Below are 25,789 nucleotides of genomic sequence, written 5' to 3' on the forward strand. Positions count from 1 at the left end.
CGGCACCTTCGAACCCTTCTTTTTTTCGGAACCATCGCAAACAATTACATGCCACGTCATAGGTGACTTTTCTTTTTTCGTCTCATCATCGTGAACGTTACCTTGATTCTGATTCTGAGACATATCTACATTAAAAAAAAATATGGCGATCAATTCAACCTACACTAACCTAAACTATCCTAACATATCATAAAATCAACAAATCAATATAATCAAACCTATATAATCGAAATTTAACAAAAAATAACATACAATTCGACCACAAAGCAACAATGCAATAGGATTCAAAAAACTTACTTGTTTTTGTGATTAAAATTGGCTTCTAATGGCTTCAAATGACTCAAAATCGCACCTTCAAAAATTAAAAACGCAACAATGGAGTTTCGGAAACTCCTATGAAGTTCTGTTCTTATAACATTCTCCTCAGCAGTTAACTACCGAGGTTTTCCTCGACACTGAACTGCCGCCGGTGTCCTAAAAACTTCGGCAGTTAACTGCCGCCGGTTCCTAAAAACCTCGGTAGCAAACTGCCGAGGGGCATTTTGGTATTTTACTAGTGTGGCACAGCCAAACAACATGTGGGAACAGCAATTCTCTTATTTTATCTTATTTTTGTTTTATTTATTCTTAGTCCCTTTATTTTATTTTTAATGTCCAAAAATAAATCAAAATTTTGTCCGATAATATCTAAACACACAGCTCATTCACACAGCTCAAAACAGGCTGTCATGTTCCTCTCCAAGCAACAAAATTCTGCTTTATAAATACAACACACAAACCAGCCAAGAGAAAGAGGAGGGCCCAACGACAATAACAACTTAAAAAACCTGCTACAACACAAATCAACCCACAACCACGTAATAACAAAATCAAACTCAGCAACAATCACCAAACCCTCTCAAACCCTAACCCCACAGTCACAAAAGCTAGTTTCAAACCATCGACACAATCACCAAACATAATCAAACCGAATCAAACCTTTTCTTCAACATACCCAAACCAACAAGTCGTACAAAAACAAACAGATCCGATAAAAAAAACACACAAGAAAAGGTAGTTCTTTTCAAACGTTTCAGATCCAGGTTGTTATAGACTTCATTTCGAATTTTTAAGGCTAATAACGTATAGAGGAGAGGGAGTAGAAGAGAAAGAACAAAAAAAAAAAAAAAGGAGTACATCATCACTCCGGCGCGGCGGCGCGGCCATCTTGGCCGGCCGGCCACCGCGCCAGCCACCGGAGAAGAAGGTGGCGACGGAGAAGAATTCTAGAGAGAAGGCAGAGCCTCTCTCTCTAGAAATAAGAGAAGAGAGAGAAGTTTGAAATTAAAATGATTAAAAAAACCGGAGCTGTGTATTTATAAAAGGGATTGGAGCGGTTCAACCCCTGAACCGGTCTATTCCAGGCCCACACGCGCCCGGCCTCACCCAAGGCCCAAATCCTCTTCATTTTATTTTCTGCACCCTCCTTTACTGCTCACACACACCCCAGCATCTCATTTTTCTAATTTCTATTTCATGCATTTTAATTCTCTCTCTATCTGTTAATCCAGAGTACTCTGGTCCTATATTAACTATTAATATTATATTTTTGTTTAATTTAATTATTCTCCAGAACAATCTGGTCCTTGTTAATTAAATTAATCCAGAGTGCTCTTGTCCTATATTAACTATTAATATTATATTTTTTTTAATTTAATTATTCTCCAGAACAATCTGGTCCCTGTTAATTAAATTAATCCAGAGTGCTCTGGTCCTATATTAACTGTTAATATTATATTTTGTTTAATTTAATTATTCTCCAGAACAATCTGGTCCCTGTTAATTAAATTAATCCAGAGTGCTCTGGTCCTCAATTAACTGTCAATATTATATTTTGTTATTCTCCAGAATAATCTGGTCCTTGTTAATTAATTTAATCCAGAGTGCTCTAGTCCTAAATTATTTGTTAATATTATATTTTTGTTTAATTTAATCATTCTCCAGAGTGCTCTGGTCCCCTGCTTTTATTTTCATAACTTCGTTAGTTTAATTTTTATTTACTATTCCAAAACAACAAAAACATTCAAATATAAAAAAATTCATAAAAAGAACTTTTCAAAATAAACCTTGATCTTAAATCAAGTGACCGTCTTTTTATTTTATTTTTCTTAATCAAATTTCAAATCAATTCTAATTCAACTTCAAGTCAATTTCTTTCAATCTAAAAAACACAAATCAATTCTCATTTGCCACTTGGCTTTTTATTTCAAACCTTTTTCAAAAACTAATAAAAAACACAAAATCAATCAAACGTCAATTTCTACCCCGAACTACGAGGTTTTGATCCCTCACGGGTACGTAGGCAGAGGACACTTGTCCTTCCCAAATCAACTAAAAAACAATTTTCTTTTTTCTCTTCAATTGAAATTAATTTCTTTTTTTTCTTTTCAACTCATCATTCAATTCTATTTTTATCTCTTCAAAAGCAAGCAAGTTTAAGCACAAAAAGTTAAATAAAATCAAGAGGTTCTCGTAGAGTACTACGAATATTTAGGGTGCTAACTGTTGTACCCTGATTTTGGACCTAAAAATACTTGTTCAAATTTATTTTCTACCACTAACATTTGTTAATTCGCTGTTATTTTACTCCGAACATTTACTCTTTTTTCATCTGCATATCTTACTGTCTCCATCTCGGAGTATTTTCAATCATAATTTTGTCTTTGATTTTCTCGCATAAAACTATCCAAAGTGTCTGTCTTGCATTTTTATTTCAAAGCATCTGCAAAAATCATACAAAAGGGTATTTTGGTCATTTCCTGCAGTGGAACCCATTTTAATCCCTGTAATTGTCTCTGAGTCTTTTCAACTTGTTTTGCAAATCATTGTTAAATCTCTTTTTAAAATCATCTCAAAATTACATTTGAGTCAGTTTGGGTCAGTTTAGTCCCTAGGGGCATTTTGGTCTTTTCCTGTCAAAATTTCGACAGGGAGGTATTTTAAAATACCTCATGTCGGTAATTTGTTCGTTTTAGTCCGTTTGTTGATTTTATTTTTCGTTTCACTTTACCTTTTTACCAATTACCAATTTTAATTCATTTTATTTTTTTATTTACATTTCGGTCGCCCAAAAGAGTCCCAAAATTGCATTTTTGTCCAATACTTTTTTTAATTGCATTTTTTTAGTCTTTTTTTTATTGCAGATTAGTCCTCATATTAACTTTTTTGCAGATTAGTCCATAAGTCCAAAACGGTCCAGATGTCATTTTTTCATTGGTTCTCAGATACACATGGCAGGCTATAAATAGTAAATGTGTCAGATCCATCACAATCAGTCAGAAAAATCAGAATCAATCACAATCACTCTCAAACAGAATCTTTTTCTCTCTCTCATCCATAACATAATCTTTTTCTCTCTCTCATCCATAACAGAATCAAAACAGAAAAAAAAAACTCAGAAAAAGAGGAAGAACACCAAGAACACCTCATCACCAAAATCAACAGATCTAAATCGGATCTGCTCAAAATCAGCTCCAACCACCACAAAATCAACAAATCCGAACCGGATTCACTCAAAACCACCGCGAATCACCACATCAACACCAAAACGTACCGGATTTTCGAGCAAAAACAACACCAACGGAGGGTATAGCGCGCGCGAAAGAGAAGAGGAGGATTCGAAGTTTTTCCGAAGATTTTTCTCCGTTTCACGACAGAGGTAACGCATTTCTCTCCTCTTTTTTCTCCGTTTTCGCGCGCATATGTAGTGTAAAAAAGGTGTGAAAAAGTTTGTTACGGATATGTATTTGTAGATCTAGGCGTGTACGTTCGGATTTTGAAAACTTTGAGGCCGAATTCGGACACTAGAGAGAAAAGGATATCTAGATCCGTAGTTTTTTTTTAAAAAAGTGTGAAAAATTTTCAAAGAAAAAATGTAGATCTAGTCCGAATCGCTCCGTTCTCGCTAAAACTAACGCCGGATTTGTGTAGAGGAGGTGGTCACGGAACTTTTGATGTAAAAATTTTTAAAAAAAAAAAAGAAGTTCGAATTTTCCGGCGCGGTGGCGCCGCTGCCGGAAACCGGCCGGCCGCCGTGCCGGAATCACCACCACCACCCACCTTCGCCGGCGGGATTTTTAGAGAGAAGGGAGAGCTTCTCTCTCTAAGTGTGACTTAGAGAGAGAAGAAGAAGAGGTTTGTGTGTTTTTTGTGGGAAATTCCTTTTTATACTCCCTCCGTTCCCACGCGCGCGCGTGCATGCTTCTGTGGTGTTCCCTCGCTCTGTGAACCATCAGATCTGGATTGTTCCAAGATCTGATGGCTGCTGTGTGTTTGATTTTGAATCCTGTGTGTGATTTTTTGTGTGGAATATGGTATATCTTCTGTTTGAACCGTTAGATCTTTGATCTAACGGTCACTGTGCTTCCTGCATTTTTACACTATCTTTTGTGCTTTTTTTTGGACCCTTGGATCTTTGATCCAGTGGCTGTGATGTGATCTTGGGAGTTAGATCTGGACCTCTGGATTCATCCCGCGGTCCAGATTAAATCCTGCTGAGCCTCTTTTTAATTGCTTTTTAATTGTGTTTTAAATACTTTTTTTACACTTTCTTGGTGTTTTATGCTTCTAAAAAAATTTCTAAAAATATTTCCCTATCATTTTAATTTTTCCTCTAAGTATTAGAATTTATTTGCTTATTTTTGCATTTATTTTCTTTACTTTGTTCTTTTAATTTTTGCTCATTAAATTCCATATATGTTCTTGATGCATTTTTTCATATTGTCATATTTTTGCATGTGAAATAATGTGTGAAAATATCTCTAGGAATATGATATAATGCTTGGCTTGAGTGTACTCTTATGATCCTCACATTGTAGTTTAAATTCAAACCTTTCAAAAATGGCTATAATGAGGGAATTATAGGTCATATGCATGTATGAGTGTTATACCTAAATTCTAGGTGTATTTTTACTACTTTGTTTCATTGCATTATTTTCTTTCTCTTGTGCTATTCAATTCTATATTGCTTGCATTTTTTTTTTTATTATCATTTTGTACTTGTGTTACTAACTCTTATGCTTCATATCTCACTCATTCCATAAGCACCTAATCTTTGTACCCTCATTGCTCCTAGTTTAGGTTTTTCTTTTTGTATTCATTTCTATGCCAATTGGTTTGTAATAAATTTAGTTAGTTTAGTTTAGTTTACATTCTTGCAAGACCATAGCATGTATCTAGGACTCAATGTAAAGGACTATGGACACTATAAGTGATGTACACCGACACGAGCACCGACACATGCACACACCCCACATGGATGTTCTAGATGCATGATTAGGGAATGTATGCTTAGATGTATGCTTAGGTTTTACAACGCTTAGACAAAAAAAATCATTTTTCAAAAATATGAATAACCTCAATTGAAAACTTTTTTTTCTAAAATAGGAGTCAAAACTCCTCATTTCCCTTTTGTTTTCTTAAGAAAAAAATCCCAATGAATTTTAATCATACTTAGACTTTATTTTGCAAAATAACTACTTCCACCTCACATTTTCCAAATCTCATGCCCTTGAGGCCTCTCATCTCCATTCTTCAAAATTCCTTCTTTCAAACTTAAAATCAACCAACAAAAACAAAAACAATTTTCGAGAACGAACTACGTTTGGTTTTGATCCCTTAAAAGGGTACGTAGGCAATGAGTTAAAACTCCTCCAAGCCAAGTAAAATAAAATCCCAATCATCTTCGCTTCCCCCATTCTTCACTCAAATAAAATTTCTCTTTTAAATAAGTAGGCAATAAAAATAAAGCGTAGAAATAAACTTAGGAGAACGGTTCTTATGGAATACCATAATCGTTCCGGGTGCCTCACACCTTCCCGTAGCGAAAGCGACCCCCGAACTTAGAATCTAAGGGTTTTTTCTCAATTTTGCCCTTCCCAAGAAAAAATAGAGAATATCAAAGATTGAAAGGTTCAAGCCTAATTAATGACTTGACACCCGAAAATCGCGATAACACTAACACCTTCCCTAAATATAACCAACCCCCGAACCCTAAATCTCTTCAAAATGGGTTGTTTGTAACTTTTTCCCCTTAAAAAAATTTGTTCAGTCGTGAGATAAAAAGCGAGTCAAACGCCAGTCAAATGGCCTTGACCTCCGAAAAATGGCGCGACAAATACAATACAACATAACTGTTGAGTTTTGTCTTCAAATTTGTGGTCTGGAAGAACAGGGAAATCGTGACACGATTGTGGCATCGTGACACGATTTCGGGGTGCCGTGAGCTAGGTTGCAGGGTGCAAAATCGTGGCACGATTGTGAGAAATCGTGACACGATCGTGAAACTTGCTCGTTAAGTATCCTTGATATTGACTGGTCGTTTCTTGGGTGGTACGCAGATCGTGACACGATTGCAATAGAGGAAGACTAGTATAAAGTGTTCTTGTGCAGATTTGAAGAGAGAGTTGGAAGAGAGAGAGACTTGGGAAATCAAAGGGAGAAACTCTAGGGTTTAGGGTTCTTTGATTAGAGTATCTCTTGGGTTGAAAACATGGGAAACACCATGTAGAGAGAATCATTGAGTGTCTTGGTGAGATTGGGAAAAGGGTAGAAATTAGGGTTTGTTCATTGTGAACTTGTCAAGCTAATTTCTTGTAACCTTTTGTATCCCTTTTGTAAGAACTCTTTGATAGTGGATTGGAGAGTACAAACTCTCCTCCAGAGTAGATCAAGTTTGGACCGAACTGGGTGAACAATCTCTTGGTGCTTTTGTTTTCTTCTTCCCTCTCCTTTTATCTTGTGTATTGAGTTTCTCACTTGTTTCCTAGATTAGATCTAGGTGGTGTTTTGTTGATTATTGCTTGCACACACACTTTGTTCGGTGGTTACCACTCTCCTTTGCTCCACACATCATTCTTGTATTGGTGTGGTTCGATCTAGGTGATCGGAATTCACAACAATAACAGATCAAATACGACCTGCACAAATTGGCATCTAAACAATGCCATCACCGGGGGGAAAACACGAATCAAGGATCAAGTAGTAAATTTTGGGGTAAATTAGACCTAGTGTATTAAAGAGCAAAACTAGAGCATCTTAATGTTTAAAAAATTTATGGCATTTTGCAATTGAATTGACTATATGTTATACATACTTACATTGCCGGTACAAAGTTCTGCCAAGATGCATCCAAGGGACCAGATATCAATCTTCTTGTCATATGAAAGCCCGAGAATAACCTCAGGAGCACGATAGGACCTCGACTGAACATATGAGCAAAGGTGATCTGTCTCAAAACAACTACTTCCAAGATCAATGACCTTCACCTCACATCGGTCGTAGCTTTTAACCAAAATATTCTCCGGCTTCAAGTCGCAATGTGTTAGTCCAAGGTTATGTAAGTACTGAAGTGCTTCCAAACATTGAATGGTAATTGATTGCAATAACAAATCAAGACAAGTTTCTAATGAGACAGTAGTAGAATCTATCTATACCTATATATGAAGTGAATACCAATGTTTTCTGTAGTTTTTTTCTTTCAATATTTTTCGATTAAAATAACAAATCTTCTTGCCTGTTAGAGGAAATTTTGTTGACTATCTGTAATTATGACACTATGTCATTACTAGTTTAGTAGACATTTTCATGTAATTTTTAGGGTAATTTATCAAAATTGTAGAAGCTGAAAGCACAAAAAAAAAATGATGAATTCCGATTTCCAGCAAGTTCCAATTCGGGCCCCGAATCCAATCATTCGGGCCCGAATTCCAGCCACCAGAAGAGCAATTTGGTGCGTGAAAATTATTGCTTGAATTAGAAGTGCAAATTACCATAGGAGAACTTCGGAGGATTCGAAGGTCTTAACCATACTTCGCTCTAATTTTCTTAAAACCAACTTTTATTGTTTCATCTACGTTTATGTTATAAAAACCAATCCAACTGCCTAGGGCGACCAAAAATTTAATGCATCCTTTCGAGAAAGAAATTGCTGAGTAGGAATTAACAACGGTCCTCGTGGATTCGATCTTATTTATTACTTCGATAGTTTTAGTTCACTTGCCAAATCTCTATCATGTAACTAAAAATTTAAAGGATTCAAGCTAGTTTGTGTTTTCTACTGTGCTGCTATAGCTAGACCATGGTTTTAGTTTTAGCGGCCAAACAATATGTTGTGGACCTTAATAGAAATAATAAAAAACCTTATTCTAATTGTGAATAACAGGAACAGATTATGAATAAAGCAAATTTACTGCCTAACATATAGAATCAGATAATGGTAATTACTGATTACAGTAAAAGCCCTGGGGATCTATAATTGACTGAAGTTCTGATGAGATAACATATAGAAAAGATTGGAAGCCAACATAATATTGCTTCCTAAGTAAAGATCGTACCTCTAACCATTTTTCCTATATTCTTTTCTCTCTCTGTCCCGTATCTTCCACTTCTCTGTTTCCATCCTTCCTTTCCTTTTCGGTTTTTTTTTTCTTCTTTTCCTCGCATCATCAATTTTCAACCCCAATTCAAACATCACAAGAATGATAATACATCTAGGTAAAACTATCGCATAAAACAAATGATTTTGGGTAGCATTTTGAGTTAGAGTTTGTGCTCTAAGAAAGGAGAAGAATACCCATACATGGAAGGTGTGCTCTTTGGTGATCCTTGAGATTCGATGGAAATTGCTTTGGTGTTCATTCCGGGAGGCATTGCTAGGAATGAAATTGATTAGCCATAGTTGTGAGTTGATGACGATCCTTATTTTAATTATCGTTATTATTGATATTTTGGTAATTTTATAAGTTAAAGTATTTACCAAAATGGGAAGCACACCCTTTGTTGTTGAAATTTATGTTTAAGGTCATGAATATTGATATGGTCTCTATTTGAACTTGTCTATGATTTATAGAGCAAAGGTTTTATAATTGAGATATGGTTGCATTTACTACTGACATAAGTTTTGAGATGTTGACAAAAAAATGGTTTTTGAGAAATATGTTTTTGTTTTGAAAATTATTATGATACTATTATACACTCCATTTGGATTGGGTGTTGGATTTACCTATGATTTATGGTTTATAAAGTAGTGAATTTAAGAATTGAAATTTGATTTCATGTATATTGGCACTAGTTTTCATACGTTGTAAAGCATAGTTTGAAATATGTGTTTTTGAAAGGATTTGATATATATGTACGCGATTTGAATTTGGATTTACTTATGATGATAACTAGTAGGTTTTCGATTGAGTTCTGATGAAAGTATTTTGATATAAGTTTCGTTATTTTGCGAAATATGGTTTTAGACATGTGCTTTAAGATTGGGGTTTTGAAAATTACGGTTATAATTAATGACGACGACCTAGGTGCACCTAGTATGTGATTTCGGTTAGGTAGAGTTACTCCATTAGACGGAGCCGCCCCTATGGAAAGGCCAGTACCATTAGGAGGAGAGGGCTATCAATGAGATGTAAACTCCCTAATTGAAAATGTTTTACAATTTATTTTGAGTCGGGAGAAAAGAGCTATCTATTAGATGGAGCTACGACTAAGAGAAAGACCACTCATAGGAAATTTCCATCAACGATATGGAGCTAGTTCTCGATTCATCCATTTTGATTATTTTCACTAAAGTTGGATTTTTATACTTTCTCTGAAGTTGATTATTTTGGATTCATTTCATTAAATCCGATTGTTATAGTCTATTTGGATTTGATTATTTGGATTCCTTTTCATTATACATGATTTCTATATTTCCTTTAAAGTTGTTGATTTGGATTCACCTCTTACGAAATTGATATTTTGATATAGTATTATTTGATTTGATAAATTTACAAAATTTTCTGAATTTTCATGGTATACTCTTGATTGTGAATTTATTATATTTTTAAAACGATTACAAGCTTTGTAAATTAAAATCAGATTTGAGAAAATAAAATAATTGTGCTCTCGTGTGTTTCCTTTCTAGTTGGTGGTGGTTGTTGTCTCTCACTAAGTCCTTGTGACTTACTATTTTATTTTCTATTTTTATTCCAGATTCCCAAGCAACTAAGTAGGAAGCTGCTAGTAGATTCGAAGTTCAGTGGTGTCACTTTTTTGGTGGGCTACCTTGATGAATGTCTCCATTGTTTATGTACATGTTGAGTCAAAGTATCTGCAGCTATTTGAAGTTTAGAAATGTCTCATTTTGAGTTGTGCAAATATGTAAAAATGTCACTTTGAAATTCTGGTTGATGATAATAGTTTATGAACAGGATTTAGATCTTCGTAATGTTGAAAATATAGGGGTTGCTCTGTCGAAATTTCAGTAAACATGATTTTGAATCGAAAGTTAGCTTGAAAATTGTTTATTAATTCTTTGGTCATCAGGCTTGCCGAACTATAAGCTATTAGTTCGTATGCCGGTCACGGTTATATTTTTTTTTGGTCCTGACAAAAACCTTCACCCGTTATTAAAAAAGTCAAATTCCCCAAAGAAACTGTAAAGTTACATTGCAACAAACATACATTTGGAATTAATAATCAAATACTCTATTTAGAAATAGTAGTTCAAATCATCGAACATAGATTGTGATCTGTCAGTATCGCAATATGTACAAACTCTTGTATTCGTAAAAGCAAATTAATCGCAATATGAACACTCTGTTAATATGCACTAGGACTTGTGTTGTTGCTGCTAAACAAGTTCTGTCTCAAAAACTGATTTGGCAGAAAAGTGTTTTTACACATGAATAACTTATTAATCACAAAAGTTATACAGTGTTGTTGCTGCTACGCAAGTTCTGTCTCAGAAACTTCCAAGTTCTGATCTTCATCTTCTTTTCTCTTTCTATAAGGATAGGTGAATATCACATCCTCTTCTGTGCTTCTTTTCTTGAACATGTGGATTCCAATTTGTGTACTAAGATTGAAATCTTAAAACCTCTCAAACTGAGCTGCAAAGAATGTCATTATTCATTAGTCACTGCCCTTTGGAACAACCAATGGATTTTGTGGTGCGAGCAATGTCTAGACATATCACATGACAATGCAAATAGCCAGATGACCATAGATGGTTTCCTGACAATGTGTTGTTTCCTGACAATGTAAAGTCAATGAACAAGTAAATGCTTAGTTTTGGTTAGAGAAAAGTTGCGTATATTACCGGCAACAGGCTGAAATCGTTGGGAAAGGATTCTCTATGTTCAATTAATGAGAGAAAATGTTGTTTAAACATGGGGATAGGGAGATTAAGGGTAGATATTAGAAACATCACTTTACTCATGTTTATTTCAACATGAGAGGATCCACTCTTGAAATTTTCATACACACCACTATGCAGAAAACAACCATTCTACCATGTTACAATTTTAAAATGGAAACGTTCAGGCAAAACGAGAAAATAAAATGAAATTCATATGAATAAAGTAAATATTAATTCATGAGATACATTAAAGAGAAATGGGGAAAAAGCATAATCCACTCATTACAACAGTAACTTTAATGCTTGGAAGCATAAAACCAAAATTTTGAGTTATGAAACGAAATTCTCCACTTCCATTTGCCAGATCAAAACAAATAGTAATCCCTGCTATTACTCATAGATGTTTCTACTGCAGCAGCAGATAAGATCAATATTGATTACTCATGTTTGCTAAAGAGCTAGTGAAATTTTTATCAATTATCAGTAATGTTTCAATTGCAATTACGTTAAGTTTCATTCTTAAAAGTTAGAATTGGATGTACTACTCAAATTATCTATACGTTTAGAGGTCAGGCTGAAAGCATATGACATTACTCCATATCAATAATAGTAATCCCTGTTATTAGTGACTAAACAAGTCCAATTTGAATCATAATTAATGAGATCAAACAAGTTTATCAAACATAAATACTTTTTTCTTTTTTACCCAAATGAAATGTATATACCTTACTGTTAAGAGTCCCACATCGGTTAGGAGTTGGCCTGACAATTTGTTTATAAGTGGGGGAAATCCTCACCTCACAAGTCGGTTTTGTGGGATTGTGTTAGGCCCAACCACGATTTCTAATATGGTATCAGAGCCTCTTCACGATTGTTTGGGCCACCTGTTATCAGGCCACCCGTCATTTATGTTCATGTAACAGTCCGATTTTTAGCTAGTTTTATTTAATTACTCTTATTGTTTGATTGTATGTGATTAGTATTTAATTGTCATTGGGTGCATTTAAATGGATTACCGTATTAGAAGGGTATTTTGGTCATTTGACGGGTAAGGGTAAAATGGTAATTTTGGTGAGAATTATTTTATTAATTGGTGAGGACCCTTATTTTACTAAGTTACTAGTGGAGTGATTAGTTTTTACCGTTAGTAACCGTTGGTTATATTTTATCGTCGTTAGTAATTACCGTCGAGTGTATAGAAACTTTTGAATTGTGTTAGAATGGGTTAGGCCCATTAGCATTTTGAGTTAAGCCCATTAAGGGGGATAACACTAGGGTTGTCTTAGAATTGTATTCATTTTCACAAAACAATTTTCATAGAGAGAAGGAGAGGTAGAGAGAGAAGAGGTGAAGAGAAGAGCAAGAGGGTTGAAGGGAAGCTTTAGGAATCAAGTGGGTGACCTAGGAGCTGAATTGAAGCAAGGGTTAGAGATAATCAACTTCAAAGGTGAGGGGGTTAGTGATTATCATAATCATGTGTAATTTTGCATTTTCTCATGTTGTATGAAAATGGATTGATGAACAAATCATGCTAAATTCGTGCTCTTGCTGTGATGTTATGCTTGTATGCATGAATTGATGTTAGTTGTATAATTGTTGGTGAAATTACATGTTCATATATGCAAAAATGATAAGTTATGAAGATTGTGCTAAATTGGTGAATTTCTCCTAAGTTGTTGTTAATTTGAGTTGTGATTCTTGTTCCAATGATGTTATGAATGTTATTTGATATTATGATTGATGAATAATTGCTTGGGTATGCATATTCATGGATTAATGATGAGAATTTGAATTGTGTCGGTGTTTTGGTGAAAATGAAGAGTTAGCTCAAATGTCAAGTGTTTTCAAGTTTGATTGTGTCTTTGTAAGTCTTTTTAGTCATATTGACCTATAAACATGTTCTTGAAACACATTTGGGCATTGAGGGATCAAAATTTGGGTTTTGGGGTGAAAAATGGTTCAAACCCGTGAAAAATTATGCAGAAATGATGACTGTTCACTTAAGCGAACTGGAAGCGAGTTGTAAGCGAACAGCTACTGTAAGCAGGTCGCTTAAGCGAAGAATCGTTCGTTTAAGCGAAATGCCTTTTGACAGCATTTCTGATTTCGCGTTCTTGTGTCTTTTTCACACGTTTCTGTTTTGAATTGGACTTTGGTGTAAACATGAAAGTTGTAGATAATTTTGTTAGCTTTCTAATGGCATTGGTTTGACGTCCAAATGATTTTTAGAACTTGAGATATGATTAAATTACTACACATGGGTCATGTGGATTTTTGTGAAAACTTATCATAACTTTCTCTATGAGCCGTGGAACTTTTCCAAACTTGATATTGTGTTTAATGAAGTACTTAGAGTGAATAATTTAGTATGCATTTATGTATTTGGGAATGTGAATGTGTTGATGGTTTAAGAAATATTTCGGGCGGAGTTGAATCGGTGAAAATGGGTTTTGAGCTAAATGTTGTTTTGTCTTGGTTTTTCTCATACGAACTTGAGCTACCCTTTGAACTAATTTCTAATAGTTTGTAAGTGGCTTAAGTCCTTGACTACATGATTGATTAAGATTGAATTGTAGGATTTCAAACTTAAATAAGTTGTCTAGCTTTAAAAATTGTCAATGTTGGCCGTTTGCCACATGTTTTGGATTTTTGTTGGAAATGTTTCTTAAGCAAATTGTCTTGTGAGTTATTGAGATTATTCTTGTATGACTAAGTGAAGTTGTATGAATGAATGATTGTATTGAATATGATGTTTATCATGAGATGTGTATGCTATCTTACTTAGAATGTAAGGAATGCTTGAATGGTGAAACTATATGTGATAGTTGATGTTGGATATGATATTTGTCATGAGATGTTGTATGTTCTCTTACTTGGGATATGAGAATTGTTTGGAATGGTGAAACTATATGATATAGTTGATGTTGAATGACATTGTTGATTATTGATAATCATGTTGATGTGTGATGGTGAATACTATGATTTATTTGTGTGGGCATGTTTTCTTGATAATGCAATGTTGTGGAAATAATCAATATAATTGGGTGTTGTCCTATATATTGAGGTTGAGATTGTGAATTGTTGTCGCATTATCGAGTCCTTACACATGTCCATGCATCATAGTCGTTGTTGCTGTAAAAGGGAGGACTCTTTTACTTCGAGATTATTGTAAGGCAGAGGTGAGCCTTACATGCGATGTTGACTTGTCCATCGGAGGTGACGACCTTGTTGAGATTTGGTACCACATGCATTTATGTGTCCATAAGTGCATATCATAGCATGAGTCTTATGTGAAATATGTGATTGGTGATGAAATGAGATGAATGAATGTTGATAATGATTGTTCAATGATTGGTGTTGTGAATGAATATTTATGATTGGGTAATTATTCATGTGATTGATGTATGTTGATATGAGATATCGAGTTGTGATGTAAGTATTTATGTATGACTAATACTATTCAAGTACATGATATTATTTGATTTGATTATTATTTGGTTATGATAATGTAATGCTTACCCCCAGTGGTTTTAACCGCCTACTTGCCTGTATGGGTGAGTAGACGTTGTGCAGGAGTAGTGCTCGGTGAGTCTTTGCGTGGGATATCGGGAGCTTTCTCCGATATCGGGTCGTGTCGGCTCTGATCTAGGCTTGTCGTGTCGGTCTAGATTAGGTTGTTTATATTTCCTTTGGATTATTGTTTTGTTGGTGACTGCCCGTATGTTTGGGTTTTGAGATTTATCTTAGGGATATAAGTTATTTGTTCATGGCATGTATATATTTAATCACTCTGATTTATATTCCGCTGCAGCTATTGAGGTTTATATACATGTCTGTCGGTTTTTGAATTTTGAATAAGATGTAATCTCTATTTCTTGAATAAATGTATTATTCGCATGTTTAATTGCTTAAATAGAGATAGGAGTGTTACAGTTCACGCTTCAGATGTGTAATCCTGAGCGTGAGGGGGGTGTTAAGAGTCCCACATCGGTTAGGAGTTGGCCTGACAATTTGTTTATAAGTGGGGGAAATCCTCACCTCACAAGCCGGTTTTGTGGGGTTGTGTTAGGCCCAACCACAATTTCTAATACTTACTAAGAGTAAAGCCACTTTATTTCATCAACTAAATGTAGAGAAATATTCAAAAACTTCTTCATTAACCACTAATGCTGTGTTTAGGCTATTAACTATTTCAGTCAAAAGCTCCATTCAAAATCCCCCCATACCAAAATAAATAAATAGAAGGGGAGAACAAGCTTAAGTTTTCTTAATATTTACAACAACATCAAATGTCAACTTTTCTAAGCTTAAAGTGGCTAAAATTAACTATAAGTCAGTCTACTTATTGAACTTTATGCAGTTGCAAACTCTGAGAACCTTCATTTCAACATTTTTAACCATTAGAGAAGGGAGAAAATAAAATTAAAAATTGGTAAGATTTATGTGTAAAAATGTTTTCATTTATAATTTATAAAGCTTCCATCAATGAAGCGGGAAAAAATATCCTCCCTATGAAGCACCGAAACAGACACGGATACCGGACTCGACACTTACATTGATTTGTCAACACCAATAGTAATTTAAGAAAATCAGATGTGTCAGTATTGGATACGAACACCAAACATGCTTAGCATCAGAAGTGTTTGTGCAACAAAGCATCCTCCACAGTATCTTACATAATGTCTCATCATTTGATAAACTATTCAAGGTAGAAATAATTAATTGATTTATAAAGATAATAATGATAATGATGTACCTGGACCAAGGAATCTATCTAGCCATGGTGTTCCTATTCTTGTTTCATTAAGAACCAAGTTCTGCATGACTGACACTAAAGCTAGATGTTGTTGCTGCAAAATTTCTGTCTCCGAAACTCCCACTTCCACTAACCTTCTTTGCTTTTTCAGCAGTGGGTGAAATTGTAATAACAAAGCATTGAGATATTTTTCTAATTTTATCTTTCTAATATAAGGATCAGTGAATACCACATCCTCCTCATCCATGTTGCTTTTCTTCTTCAACACGTGGATTCCCATTTGTGAACTCCTTAATTTTTTAATCACTTCCTCAGGTGGACTACAAATACTCGTCAACTTAAGCTCCACATGGATCCATTCATTTTTCAAAAGTTCTTTGTCCATTTCAGACACAAGATTTGCACATTTAATCTGTTCTTTCAATTTCATATCAAACAAAAATGCATGTGCCGAGTCGAAAACCGATAGAAAGTGAGAACCACAGAATAAATATGTAGGAAAACCACATCGATATCCATTGACAAACAAATTGATATCTGGAACTATAGTAGTATATCCCAAAAAAAGAAAAATGGAAGTAACAGAAGGGATCTTTTTACGAAACCAGAAAGAAATTGTATCTCCCCCTGATTTGGTGCTCGTACCAATCTGGAATCCCCTCTTTTACGTTTGAGAAACGAATATCGGTGCATCCAGCATCATTTAGGTTCTGTTTGTTTAGAATAAGATATATTACATTGTCCAATATGAAATATTATATATCAATATCAAATAATATATACTGCAACACAAAACAACAACAAACCTGACTAAATAACATTCTTCTAGTTGAGAAACTCAGTGATACGCATCGCATTGCATCCAAGTAATTTAGATTTGGTGGAATCAAGGGGATTATATGGTTTGTGCTGAGAAGTATCCGTTTTGCATAAAATTTATAAAAAATATTATCATCACACATTACTAACTCACAGCATAAATAAAATACTAAGCAAAACATAATTGTTTGGAGTGGATGGAGGAGGAGGTGGAGATATATTTTCTTGAGTAAATAAATTACTAAGAAATCAAAGGTTCAATGAAACTAATTTACGATTTATGCAACATCACATTAATCACCAATTTAAAATATCAAAGAGTACAGCAATAAAATTTTAATCAAACATATCTAATGCGAGAGTAAAAGGGATCAGCGTGAGAATTGAAGTAGTAATTCCTTGACAGTTTTACCATCAGAATAAGCCCAAGCTTCTTCTCCATCAGATTAATTAGTTTTTAATGTTTTTAAAAAAAAAATGTTGAGTCCATTATATTCATGTGTTTGAGTCTCCATGTCACCGACGGCAGTAAATAAATATTAACATAAACTAATGGATGAAAATGACTAACCTGACACAACTTGATGAAATTAAAAGACCATTTTTGCGGTAGGGGATCAATAATATGAACCCCAAAATTAAGATAAATGATCAAAAAGGTATTTACGCCTAATTAATAGGTACATTCAAACTACTCACTAACAAAGTCCATTTGATGTGAATGTGGCACTGCACCCTATTTGATTTTTTTGGTTATACTGAATAATTTAGCTTATTACTGGTCATTTTTGTCTTTGAAAATGGATCTGCAAGTATATCAGAAAACAAATAACTACTTCATTTCATATTTTTCAGTTTAAGATGATCAGATTAGTCTTTTGATTTGAGGTCAAAATTCTTTTAATTGACTTCAAAAACACACTTTAAAATAAAAACATCCTAGTCTTTGAGTTAACCAACCAAATATGAAATCTTGTTATCATACTGATGAATTCTGGATATCACATGTTTCTGCATGACTAAATTTTCAATAATAGCTTTTCTCTTAAGTTTTGTTTGGCATATACTAGTGGTGAAATATCCTTTTCACTTGCCGTTACTATATCAACAAAAAACTTATTGCAAGGAATTCTTTTTCATATTTATCAAACCATCAAGTGTCCAGCATATATATAACATCTCACTGTTAAAAAATTCATTATAATTTACTTATATACATATCCAAAACTCAGCTCAGGCACGAGTTTCTTCTTTATGTTATAGCATTTAATCCTTTCTTCCAATCTCAGATGTCATATCAAAAAGATATGTTTGATTCGATGGAATCTAGACTACTTTTACATAGCCATTGACAGACAAATTGACTACTTTTTCAGTTATACAAGGGATTTCTTTACAACACCACAAAGAGTGTGTCTTATGATTTGGTGCTCGAACCAATCTGGAATCCCCTCTTAATGCTTGTATTGATATCAACAACTAAATACTTATTTAATATTGTTTCAACATCATTAATATATTCAGAAAATCAACAATCATTGAACAACAAAAGTTAAGTTAGCAACATCGAAGTTTCTGATATTTGCTTTTTCAGTACACATGCTTCTGAACATACAATAATGAAAGAATCAAATTCAAACAATATCTGTAGCACAAACATCCTCCTTAAAAACTTACATCATGTCTCACCATATAAAAACCAGAGTGCATTGAGTATTATACCAATAACATTGATTAGGATTTTGGAGAACAAAAGCACGACTCTTGCAAAAGGATCTCATAAATGTCGGTTATCAGATTTAACTCTTTACCACACATAACTTCTTGCATATCCAAAAGCTCTTTTCCAGTAAGGACAGAGTTTAGTTTGAGAAACCCATCACTTCATAGTCATTTCAACCTGGTATGCATATTTACATGACATAAATATAGAAACTAAACAGAAGACACATTTCATTATAAAAACATTAGTATAGAACATCTCTTCCCATTCAATTATATATGTTCAATTTCTAGTTCTACCAAATATCTGTCAGAACACAAAATAGCAATTGTTTTGCCAAAGTTTTGAGGAGACAGAACATTTTGCGAACTTTAGAGAAAATAATCTAAACACATGTCCTCACCAGGGGAAGGTATGGATAGAACGAATGAAATTACGTAGAGCTGCAGAAGGATCATGTGAAATGTTCAATTCACACCCAATGTGGCAACACAAAATTCCAACTGATCTGCAAAGCGTATGATTACCCAATTCCCTTTCAAGCAACACCTCTAGACATCTCGTATGACAATGCACAAAGAAAGGCAACTACAAATTGTTTCCTGACAAATGTAAAAATATAGGGTTAATAGTGTTTTTCACCCCTGTAATATATGTCATTTCCGGTTTTCGCCCCTATAAAATTTTCGGTTTGATTTGCATCCTCGTAAAAATTTTATTTTCCGGAAAACACCCTTAATAGGCCATTCAAAAACCAAAAATTCTTGAAAGAAAATTCTGAAAATGGCCTATTAGGGGTGTTTTCCGGAAAATAAAATTTTTATGAGGGTGCAAATCAAACCGAAAATTTTATAGGGGCGAAAACCGGAAATGCCATATATTACAGGGGTGAAAAACACTATTAACCCAAAAATATATTACTTTGGTATAATTATCAATTTCTTTTTCAGATTATGATTAAAAGCATTTATTCTTTCAAAGTATAAGGATCTTACTTGTAACAACATTCATCTAGGATTCGAAGCAATTTATTAGATATTGTGAGAAAGTGGCCAACCTCCACCACACCTTTTAAAAGTTCTGGACTGAAGGGATATATCTGCATTTAAATAGATGTTATAAGTAACACAATACACAGTTACACTTCAACAGAGCTTTGAGCTCATTGTAAACTTCGAGTGTGCTTATAAGCTACTGGAATTTTGATCAATTATGTATCATGTTTCAATTGCAATAACGCTAAATTTCATCATAAAAATAAAAAATGCATGCATATACTACATAAATTATCCATACGTTTATTGGTCAGACTTAAAGCATATGCCATTAGTTAGGAGAGATTAAAGTTCCGATTTGAAACATAATTAAAGAGATCGATATGTTAGTAATAGGAGTCCTGATGGCAGAAGTTATATTAAATTATTAACTGCTACATCTGCAATAACTGCTATCTTTAGTACTTCTATGTAACTGCTATAAGGAGTTAGTATTATAAATATGGATGCAGAGGAAAAGAAGGGCATTGGGTTATTTGGATAAAGGATTGATAGGAATATATCAAGCTCGCGAGTTCTTGACGGGGATAGAACGAACATTCTCGAATTTCTTGGGATTCTATTGTAATGATTATATTAATTAATATTTTGATAACAGTGTATATCACAATACAAGTTTATGAAATGTTTATAGTTACTAATCATCAACTAAATGTAGAGCAATATTCAAAAAGTCTGAATCTTTATAATAACTCATGAAGACTTCAACACCTAATGTCAACTTTATAACCTTAAAGTGGCTTAAATTTACCTTAAGACGGTCTACTTGTTGATCTTTAAGCAGTCGCAAACTCGGAGAACTTTCATGTCGACATTGTAACCATCAGAACATGGAGAGAAAAAATACTTGGTAAGCAGGAAAAAAATCCTCCATTGATGTAGGAGAACAAACACGAACACCGAACTCGACACTAACACTGATTCGTCAACATTGATAGTAATTTAAGAAAATAATATATTTCAATGTAATCACATGTGTCGGCATGAGACACGTGTCAGACACATAATCTTACATCATGTCTCATGATTTAAGCAACTTCTCCATCTATAAACAATGAATTTGTAATTGACTATATACAGAAATTAATCAATATTTATAATAATGATAATGATTTCAACTGTAAACAGTAAAGCACAAACCTGCAAAGTTGAGATTGAGAGGATAACAACAAGACGGTTAACTTTATGGCGCACCTGGATCAAGGAATGTACCCCACATATTTCTTTCATCTTGTCCACTGTTTAATATTTCTTTCTCCTCTTCTTTCATTATATCTTCTCTCTATAATATAAGGATCGGTGAATATCACATCCCCCTCCCATGACACGTGGATTCCCATTTGTGCACTAACATGATCATCCTTCTCCGTGATCCAATTAAGCTCTACATGGTTCCATTCATTATTTTTAAATGCTTCGTACAGTTCAGGCTTATTTCCAAAACTCTCGTCAATATGGTCATCCAAATTCATATCAAACAAAAATGCATGTTCCGACGGCAGAACTGTCCCCTTATAATCGAAAAGATAGCCAGAACCAATAAGTTCATTGCCATTGACAAACAAATTGAATTTTTTAATCGCCGCAAATTCCGGAATAAGAATAATACAAGTTATAGAAGGGATCTTTTTACATAACCAGAAAGAAATTGAGTTGTGTCCCCTGACTTGATGCTCGAACCAATCTGGAATCCCCTCTGTTCCGGTTGGCAAAACAATATTGTTGCAACCAGCATCGTGCAGTCGCTGTTAGATTAGCATAAGATACAGTATTTCAGTGTGGATAATATATGAAATACTAAATATCAAATACCAGTGCAAGATAAAATAAAAACAAACCTGACTCAATAACATTCTTCTACTTGAGGAACTCAATGATTTACATCCTTCTGCATAAAGATTTGTTAGATTGGGTGGAATCCCTCTAATTTCCTCAAGAGACTCACAGTAATCCAAATAAAGATGCTCAAGATAGTGACATTCACTAAGGCACTTGGGAAGAATTTTGAAATTTTTGTCCATTATTACTAACTTTTGAAGTTCATTGAGATTTTTAAATGAAAATGGCATTTCTTCTATGGAAGTATCACATAACCAAATCTCTTTTATATTTGACATCTTGCATAATAATTCTGGAAAACTCTTGAGACTCCTACAAAAATGGAGTTCCAATTTCTTAAGAGACGGCAGACATAAGGGTGGAAAACTCTTGAGCTTCCTGCACATGGTCGCATCTAAGATTTCAAGTTTATAAAGGTACCCAACTGAATTGTGAATTGTAGTTAAATTTTTACAATTTTGAAATGAGAGCCTTATTAATTCTGGAAGACCTGAAACATCAGGTATATGAGTTAAATAGTCACTACAGTCAAAGGTCAAGATTCTCAGGTTCATGAGCTTCTTCTGCATAAACACCATAAAGAAACAAACAAATAAAAATCAGACACTATATATTGAATTTATAAATATACACAATTGGAAAATACAATTATTTTACTTGCCTTGAATGAAAAACAAAATGATAGAGGCTCCGAAGTAAATCCTTTCCATTTCAATACTATCAAACTTTTTGGAAGATACTTGAGACCTTTAGAAAAATAGCCCTTTTCAATGATAAGTGTTTTGAGTTTTTTCATCTTCTTAAAGGCCTTTTCATTGATGTTGATGGGTTCCATTGAGGAACAATTCAGATATATCATTTCAATTTTACTAGTTCCCTTTTAACAAAAAATAAAACAAAAATTAATCAACCATAATACAAATAACATATAGAGCTTGAACATGTACATGTAATTAAGTGTAAAAAGATTTAGTATGAGATGGTCATATATAAGTCCAAAAAGAGGAAAGTCATGGTAAGCTAAAATAACAAATTGTTCATAGATATCAATCTTACTGTGTTTTGTTTTAAAACATGAGCTATATCATCATGACGCCACAACCTAGTGCGCTCTCCAGGCTCTTTAATTGATTCTTGTCGGACTATTTCTATACCCATATACTCTATCAAGTCATGTAATGTAACAATATAAGAAGTGTAGTATGGATCTGGAGCACTAATCTTTATGAGAGATTCATCAACCAACACTCTAACATGATGTGTCATTGAATGGCCATAATGAAATTGAAGTGTCTCTGAAACTTCTGCCAATCACATCCTTTGAAGCAACAAGCAATATCCAAAAAGACACTCTGTTGTTCTTCTTCCAAAGTATCAAAGCTTACTTTAAGTATCTTTTGGATATCTTCAGGTGGAATTCTTTCATACTTATCTAAGGTTGACTCACAATCTGCTATACTCTTTCCAAACAAGTTGGAACCCACTACTTTTAAAGCTAATGGAAGGCCAGAAGCATATTCAACTGCACGGTTTAAAATATAATCATAGCTGGAATCATTTTTAAAAGTCATCTTTCTTAACAATTCAAGAGATTCTTCCTTATTTAAACTGTCTGCTTCGTATATTTTTGTTATCCCATGGCATGATAACAAATATCTGTCTCGAGTGGTAATGATGACTCTGCTTCCTTGACCGAACCAACCAGGCTCTCCGACCAATTTCTCCAACTGATTTGGTTTGTCAACGTCATCAAGAATCAACAAAACTTTCTTCCGACATAGCCTTTGTTTTATGATTTCAATTCCTTCATTATCATGTTCTAGCGGGGTGTCATATCCGATTGATTTGGAGAGGAGCTGCTCTTGGAGATACTTTAAGCTATGTTTAAATGAATTTTCTCTAACATTGTAAAGGAAACACCTACATTCAAATTGATTAACAATTGAATTATAAACTGCTTCAGCAAGTGTTGTCTTACCCAGACCTCCAGTTCCAAGGATTCCTATTATGTAGACTCCATCGGTACATCCCAAGTCTAGAAGTGAATTCACTTCTGATATTCGAGATTCGAGTCCAACAAGGTACTCAGCAACATGTAAATGACAACGGTTGATCTTGTTGGAGACGTCTGTAACTATTTCTTCAATAAATTTGTATTCATATTTATTTCTGTCCAATCATACATATTTAAATAGATGTATTAGAATAACAATCACACATATGTATTAATATATAACAGTAATTATAATATTGCAATTCAAATTGTTTGAACATAGAATGACCAAATTTTCTCTATATGTAAGAAAAATGGAAAACAAGATTGAAATGAAGAGCGGTACCCATGAATGAAATTGGTGAAGAGCTTCCTTCCATTTCAGCAACCGCTCCATGTTTTCCATGTCATTTTGAAACTCCACTTCATGCTTAGCAAGTGCTTCACCATAACTGTCTTCCAGTTTTCGCACATGAGAAGGTTCGGTGCCATAGAAAACAGGAATAACCTTGGTAACCTTTTCTCTGAAGCAATGAATGATGTGGACAAGTTCATCTAAACAAAATGAAGAAGTAGCATAGTTCTTAGAGAATATAATAATGGCAATCCTCGATTCTTCAATGCTCTTCCGGAGTGAAGGTGTGATTTCGTCACCAGTTGGAAGCTCCTTGTCATCAATGAAGGTGTGGATTCCTTTGTCAGAAAGAGCCTTATAGAGGTTACCGGTGAAACCAAATCGAGTGTCGGTACCCCTGAAACTAATGAACACATCGAAGTTGAAATCATAAGAGAGGGAGGAGGAGGAAGTAGGTAATTGCATAGCCATGAGAAAAAATGGCATTGAGAGTCAATTTAAAACATTAGTCTTGAAACTTCCATCTCATCTTCTGAATTTTTGGTTGGGTAAGGAGTTATTAGTAGGACTGGCCCTCTTGCTTTGATTTGGCTCTGCAGAGTCAGAAACTTCCTTTGAATTTTCTATAACCCTTCCATGTGACTTCTTGGTAATATCTTGACTGATATTACTTACTTTTCATTTTTGGACAAACACCATTAAAAGAACCAAATATTATATAATGTAACTACCATTAGAACCAAACTTTTTTTTTTTTTGAGAAAGAAGAATACTGAGAGTAGCATCATATACATTCTCTAAATAGGAAATATCTTCCAAATAACAGTCAAATCCAAAAATAAACGATTAAATGGAACAATCCATACAAATTAAGAAAACTGTGTAAACTGAAGAGAGGGAAAAGTAGTACTCCCTATGTTTTTATATATAAGAAATTTTAGCTTTTATTAAAAAAATTGATAGTGTAGTTGATGTTTATCAATTTACCAAAAAAACCCTTTGGTTGTGTATGTAGAAAATTTTGCTTTTTCATATAACAAAGTTGGGCTGGGCTTTGTTTGAGAGTTTGGATGGGAGAGGAAGAGAGGGCTTTGAGGGAAGAAATTTTAAGGGAAAATACAAAAATCTTTCACAATTTTTTAGAGTTTTTTTACAAAATGAGTATTTTTATTAGAGAATAATAAATTAATGTTTATGATTGATATCTTTTAAATTTTAAGAATATTATATTATAGCAACATTTTCTTTCATATGGCGTAATTTGATCCATGTAGTCAACTATGTTTAATGCGATAAGGATTCATTGTTGTTGTATAGCAACATAAATTAAATTTAAAAATTTTTATAAACCCTTCAAAACTCCTCCTCCAAATCGGAGAGTTTGATCTATCATTTATAAAACACTAAGTATAACAAAATAAAATAAAACCACACAACACGCAGGTCTAAATCTAGTTTTGTGCAATTTCCACATATTTTCAAAATACACAAAAACTATATGATATTTATAATTGATATCAATTTTTTATGCACAACTATTATTTCTCTTTTTATAGTAACTATTTTATATCTTCATTGTTAATTTTATGGTTATAAATGTTGGAAAAAGAAAGGTTGAGTTGATGGCATCAGAATGAATCGAGAGACTATGTGATATTTAGAACTTCAGGCCTCAATAATCAAACAGCTTAATCACTAATGCATAAAAAAGTTATGATATAATGTGATTGGACCTCAAAAATCATACAGCTTAAAAACTGTAAAAAAAAGGTCGAAAAAGTTGTGATATTTAATGCCACCGTAAACTATTTAGGATGTATTAGTAACATTTTTGTATTATTATATTTGTACATAAAACAGAAATAGTAAAAACCAAGCCAGGTGATAAAATATGGAGTAGTGTAATTTGCAAAAAGCAACAAATATTTGACATACTTTTACAAACTTTTTGAAGTAGCCCATATGTAGAATGTTTTAACCTTTAATTAGCCCATCTAGTTGAATGCTAAAACCAAAGCATCATTTTTAACATACTTTTACACACATTTTTCTGTGCATTAGGGTGTATTAGTAACATTTTTGTATAATATT

The 25,789-nt window shown here is 33.8% G+C and overlaps 2 protein-coding genes and 1 long non-coding RNA gene across 5 annotated transcripts in view; all 3 read right to left on the reverse strand.

Annotated features, from left to right (window-relative positions):
• LOC11422810 (disease resistance protein RPV1) overlaps positions 1-25,789 on the reverse strand; it is a 71,886-nt gene that overhangs the window by 35,196 nt on the left and 10,901 nt on the right. The gene's annotated exons all lie outside the window — the stretch shown is intronic.
• LOC120580908 (uncharacterized) lies at positions 27-514 on the reverse strand. The gene is made up of 2 exons (XR_005646673.1): positions 298-514; positions 27-125 (listed from the first exon to the last, which is right to left on the reverse strand). It is a non-coding gene; the product is annotated as an uncharacterized lncRNA (long non-coding RNA).
• Positions 18,286-23,514, reverse strand: LOC11417665 (probable WRKY transcription factor 19). 3 transcript variants are annotated; one of them, XM_024786107.2, is made up of 8 exons: positions 22,407-23,514; positions 22,012-22,227; positions 21,350-21,913; positions 20,652-21,256; positions 20,263-20,311; positions 19,452-19,555; positions 18,860-19,058; positions 18,286-18,633 (listed from the first exon to the last, which is right to left on the reverse strand). In XM_024786107.2, the coding sequence occupies exons 1-4, from the start codon at positions 22,614-22,616 to the stop codon at positions 20,738-20,740; spliced, it is 1,509 nt and encodes a 502-aa protein (XP_024641875.1). In that variant the 5' UTR covers positions 22,617-23,514; the 3' UTR covers positions 18,286-18,633; positions 18,860-19,058; positions 19,452-19,555; positions 20,263-20,311; positions 20,652-20,737. The 3 variants fall into 3 exon arrangements, with proteins under 3 accessions (XP_024641875.1, XP_039691087.1, XP_039691086.1); XM_039835153.1 differs by having other exon boundaries at positions 18,860-19,044; positions 20,263-21,256; XM_039835152.1 differs by having other exon boundaries at positions 20,263-21,256.

Source organism: Medicago truncatula, chromosome 6 (genome assembly GCF_003473485.1).
Source record: "Medicago truncatula cultivar Jemalong A17 chromosome 6, MtrunA17r5.0-ANR, whole genome shotgun sequence".
NCBI classification, from domain to species: Eukaryota; Viridiplantae; Streptophyta; class Magnoliopsida; order Fabales; family Fabaceae; genus Medicago; species Medicago truncatula.

Excerpts from the sequence above, each read along its gene's own strand:
- LOC11417665 (XM_024786107.2), bottom strand. The coding sequence starts at position 22,616 with ATGACACATCATGTTAGAGTGTTGGTTGATGAATCTCTCATAAAGATT. Across the intron at positions 22,228-22,406 it reads ATGTTTTAAAACAAAACACA|GGAACTAGTAAAATTGAAAT; the intron begins GTAAGATTGATA and ends TTTTGTTAAAAG. Across the intron at positions 21,914-22,011 it reads CATTTTGTTTTTCATTCAAG|AAGAAGCTCATGAACCTGAG; the intron begins GCAAGTAAAATA and ends GTGTTTATGCAG.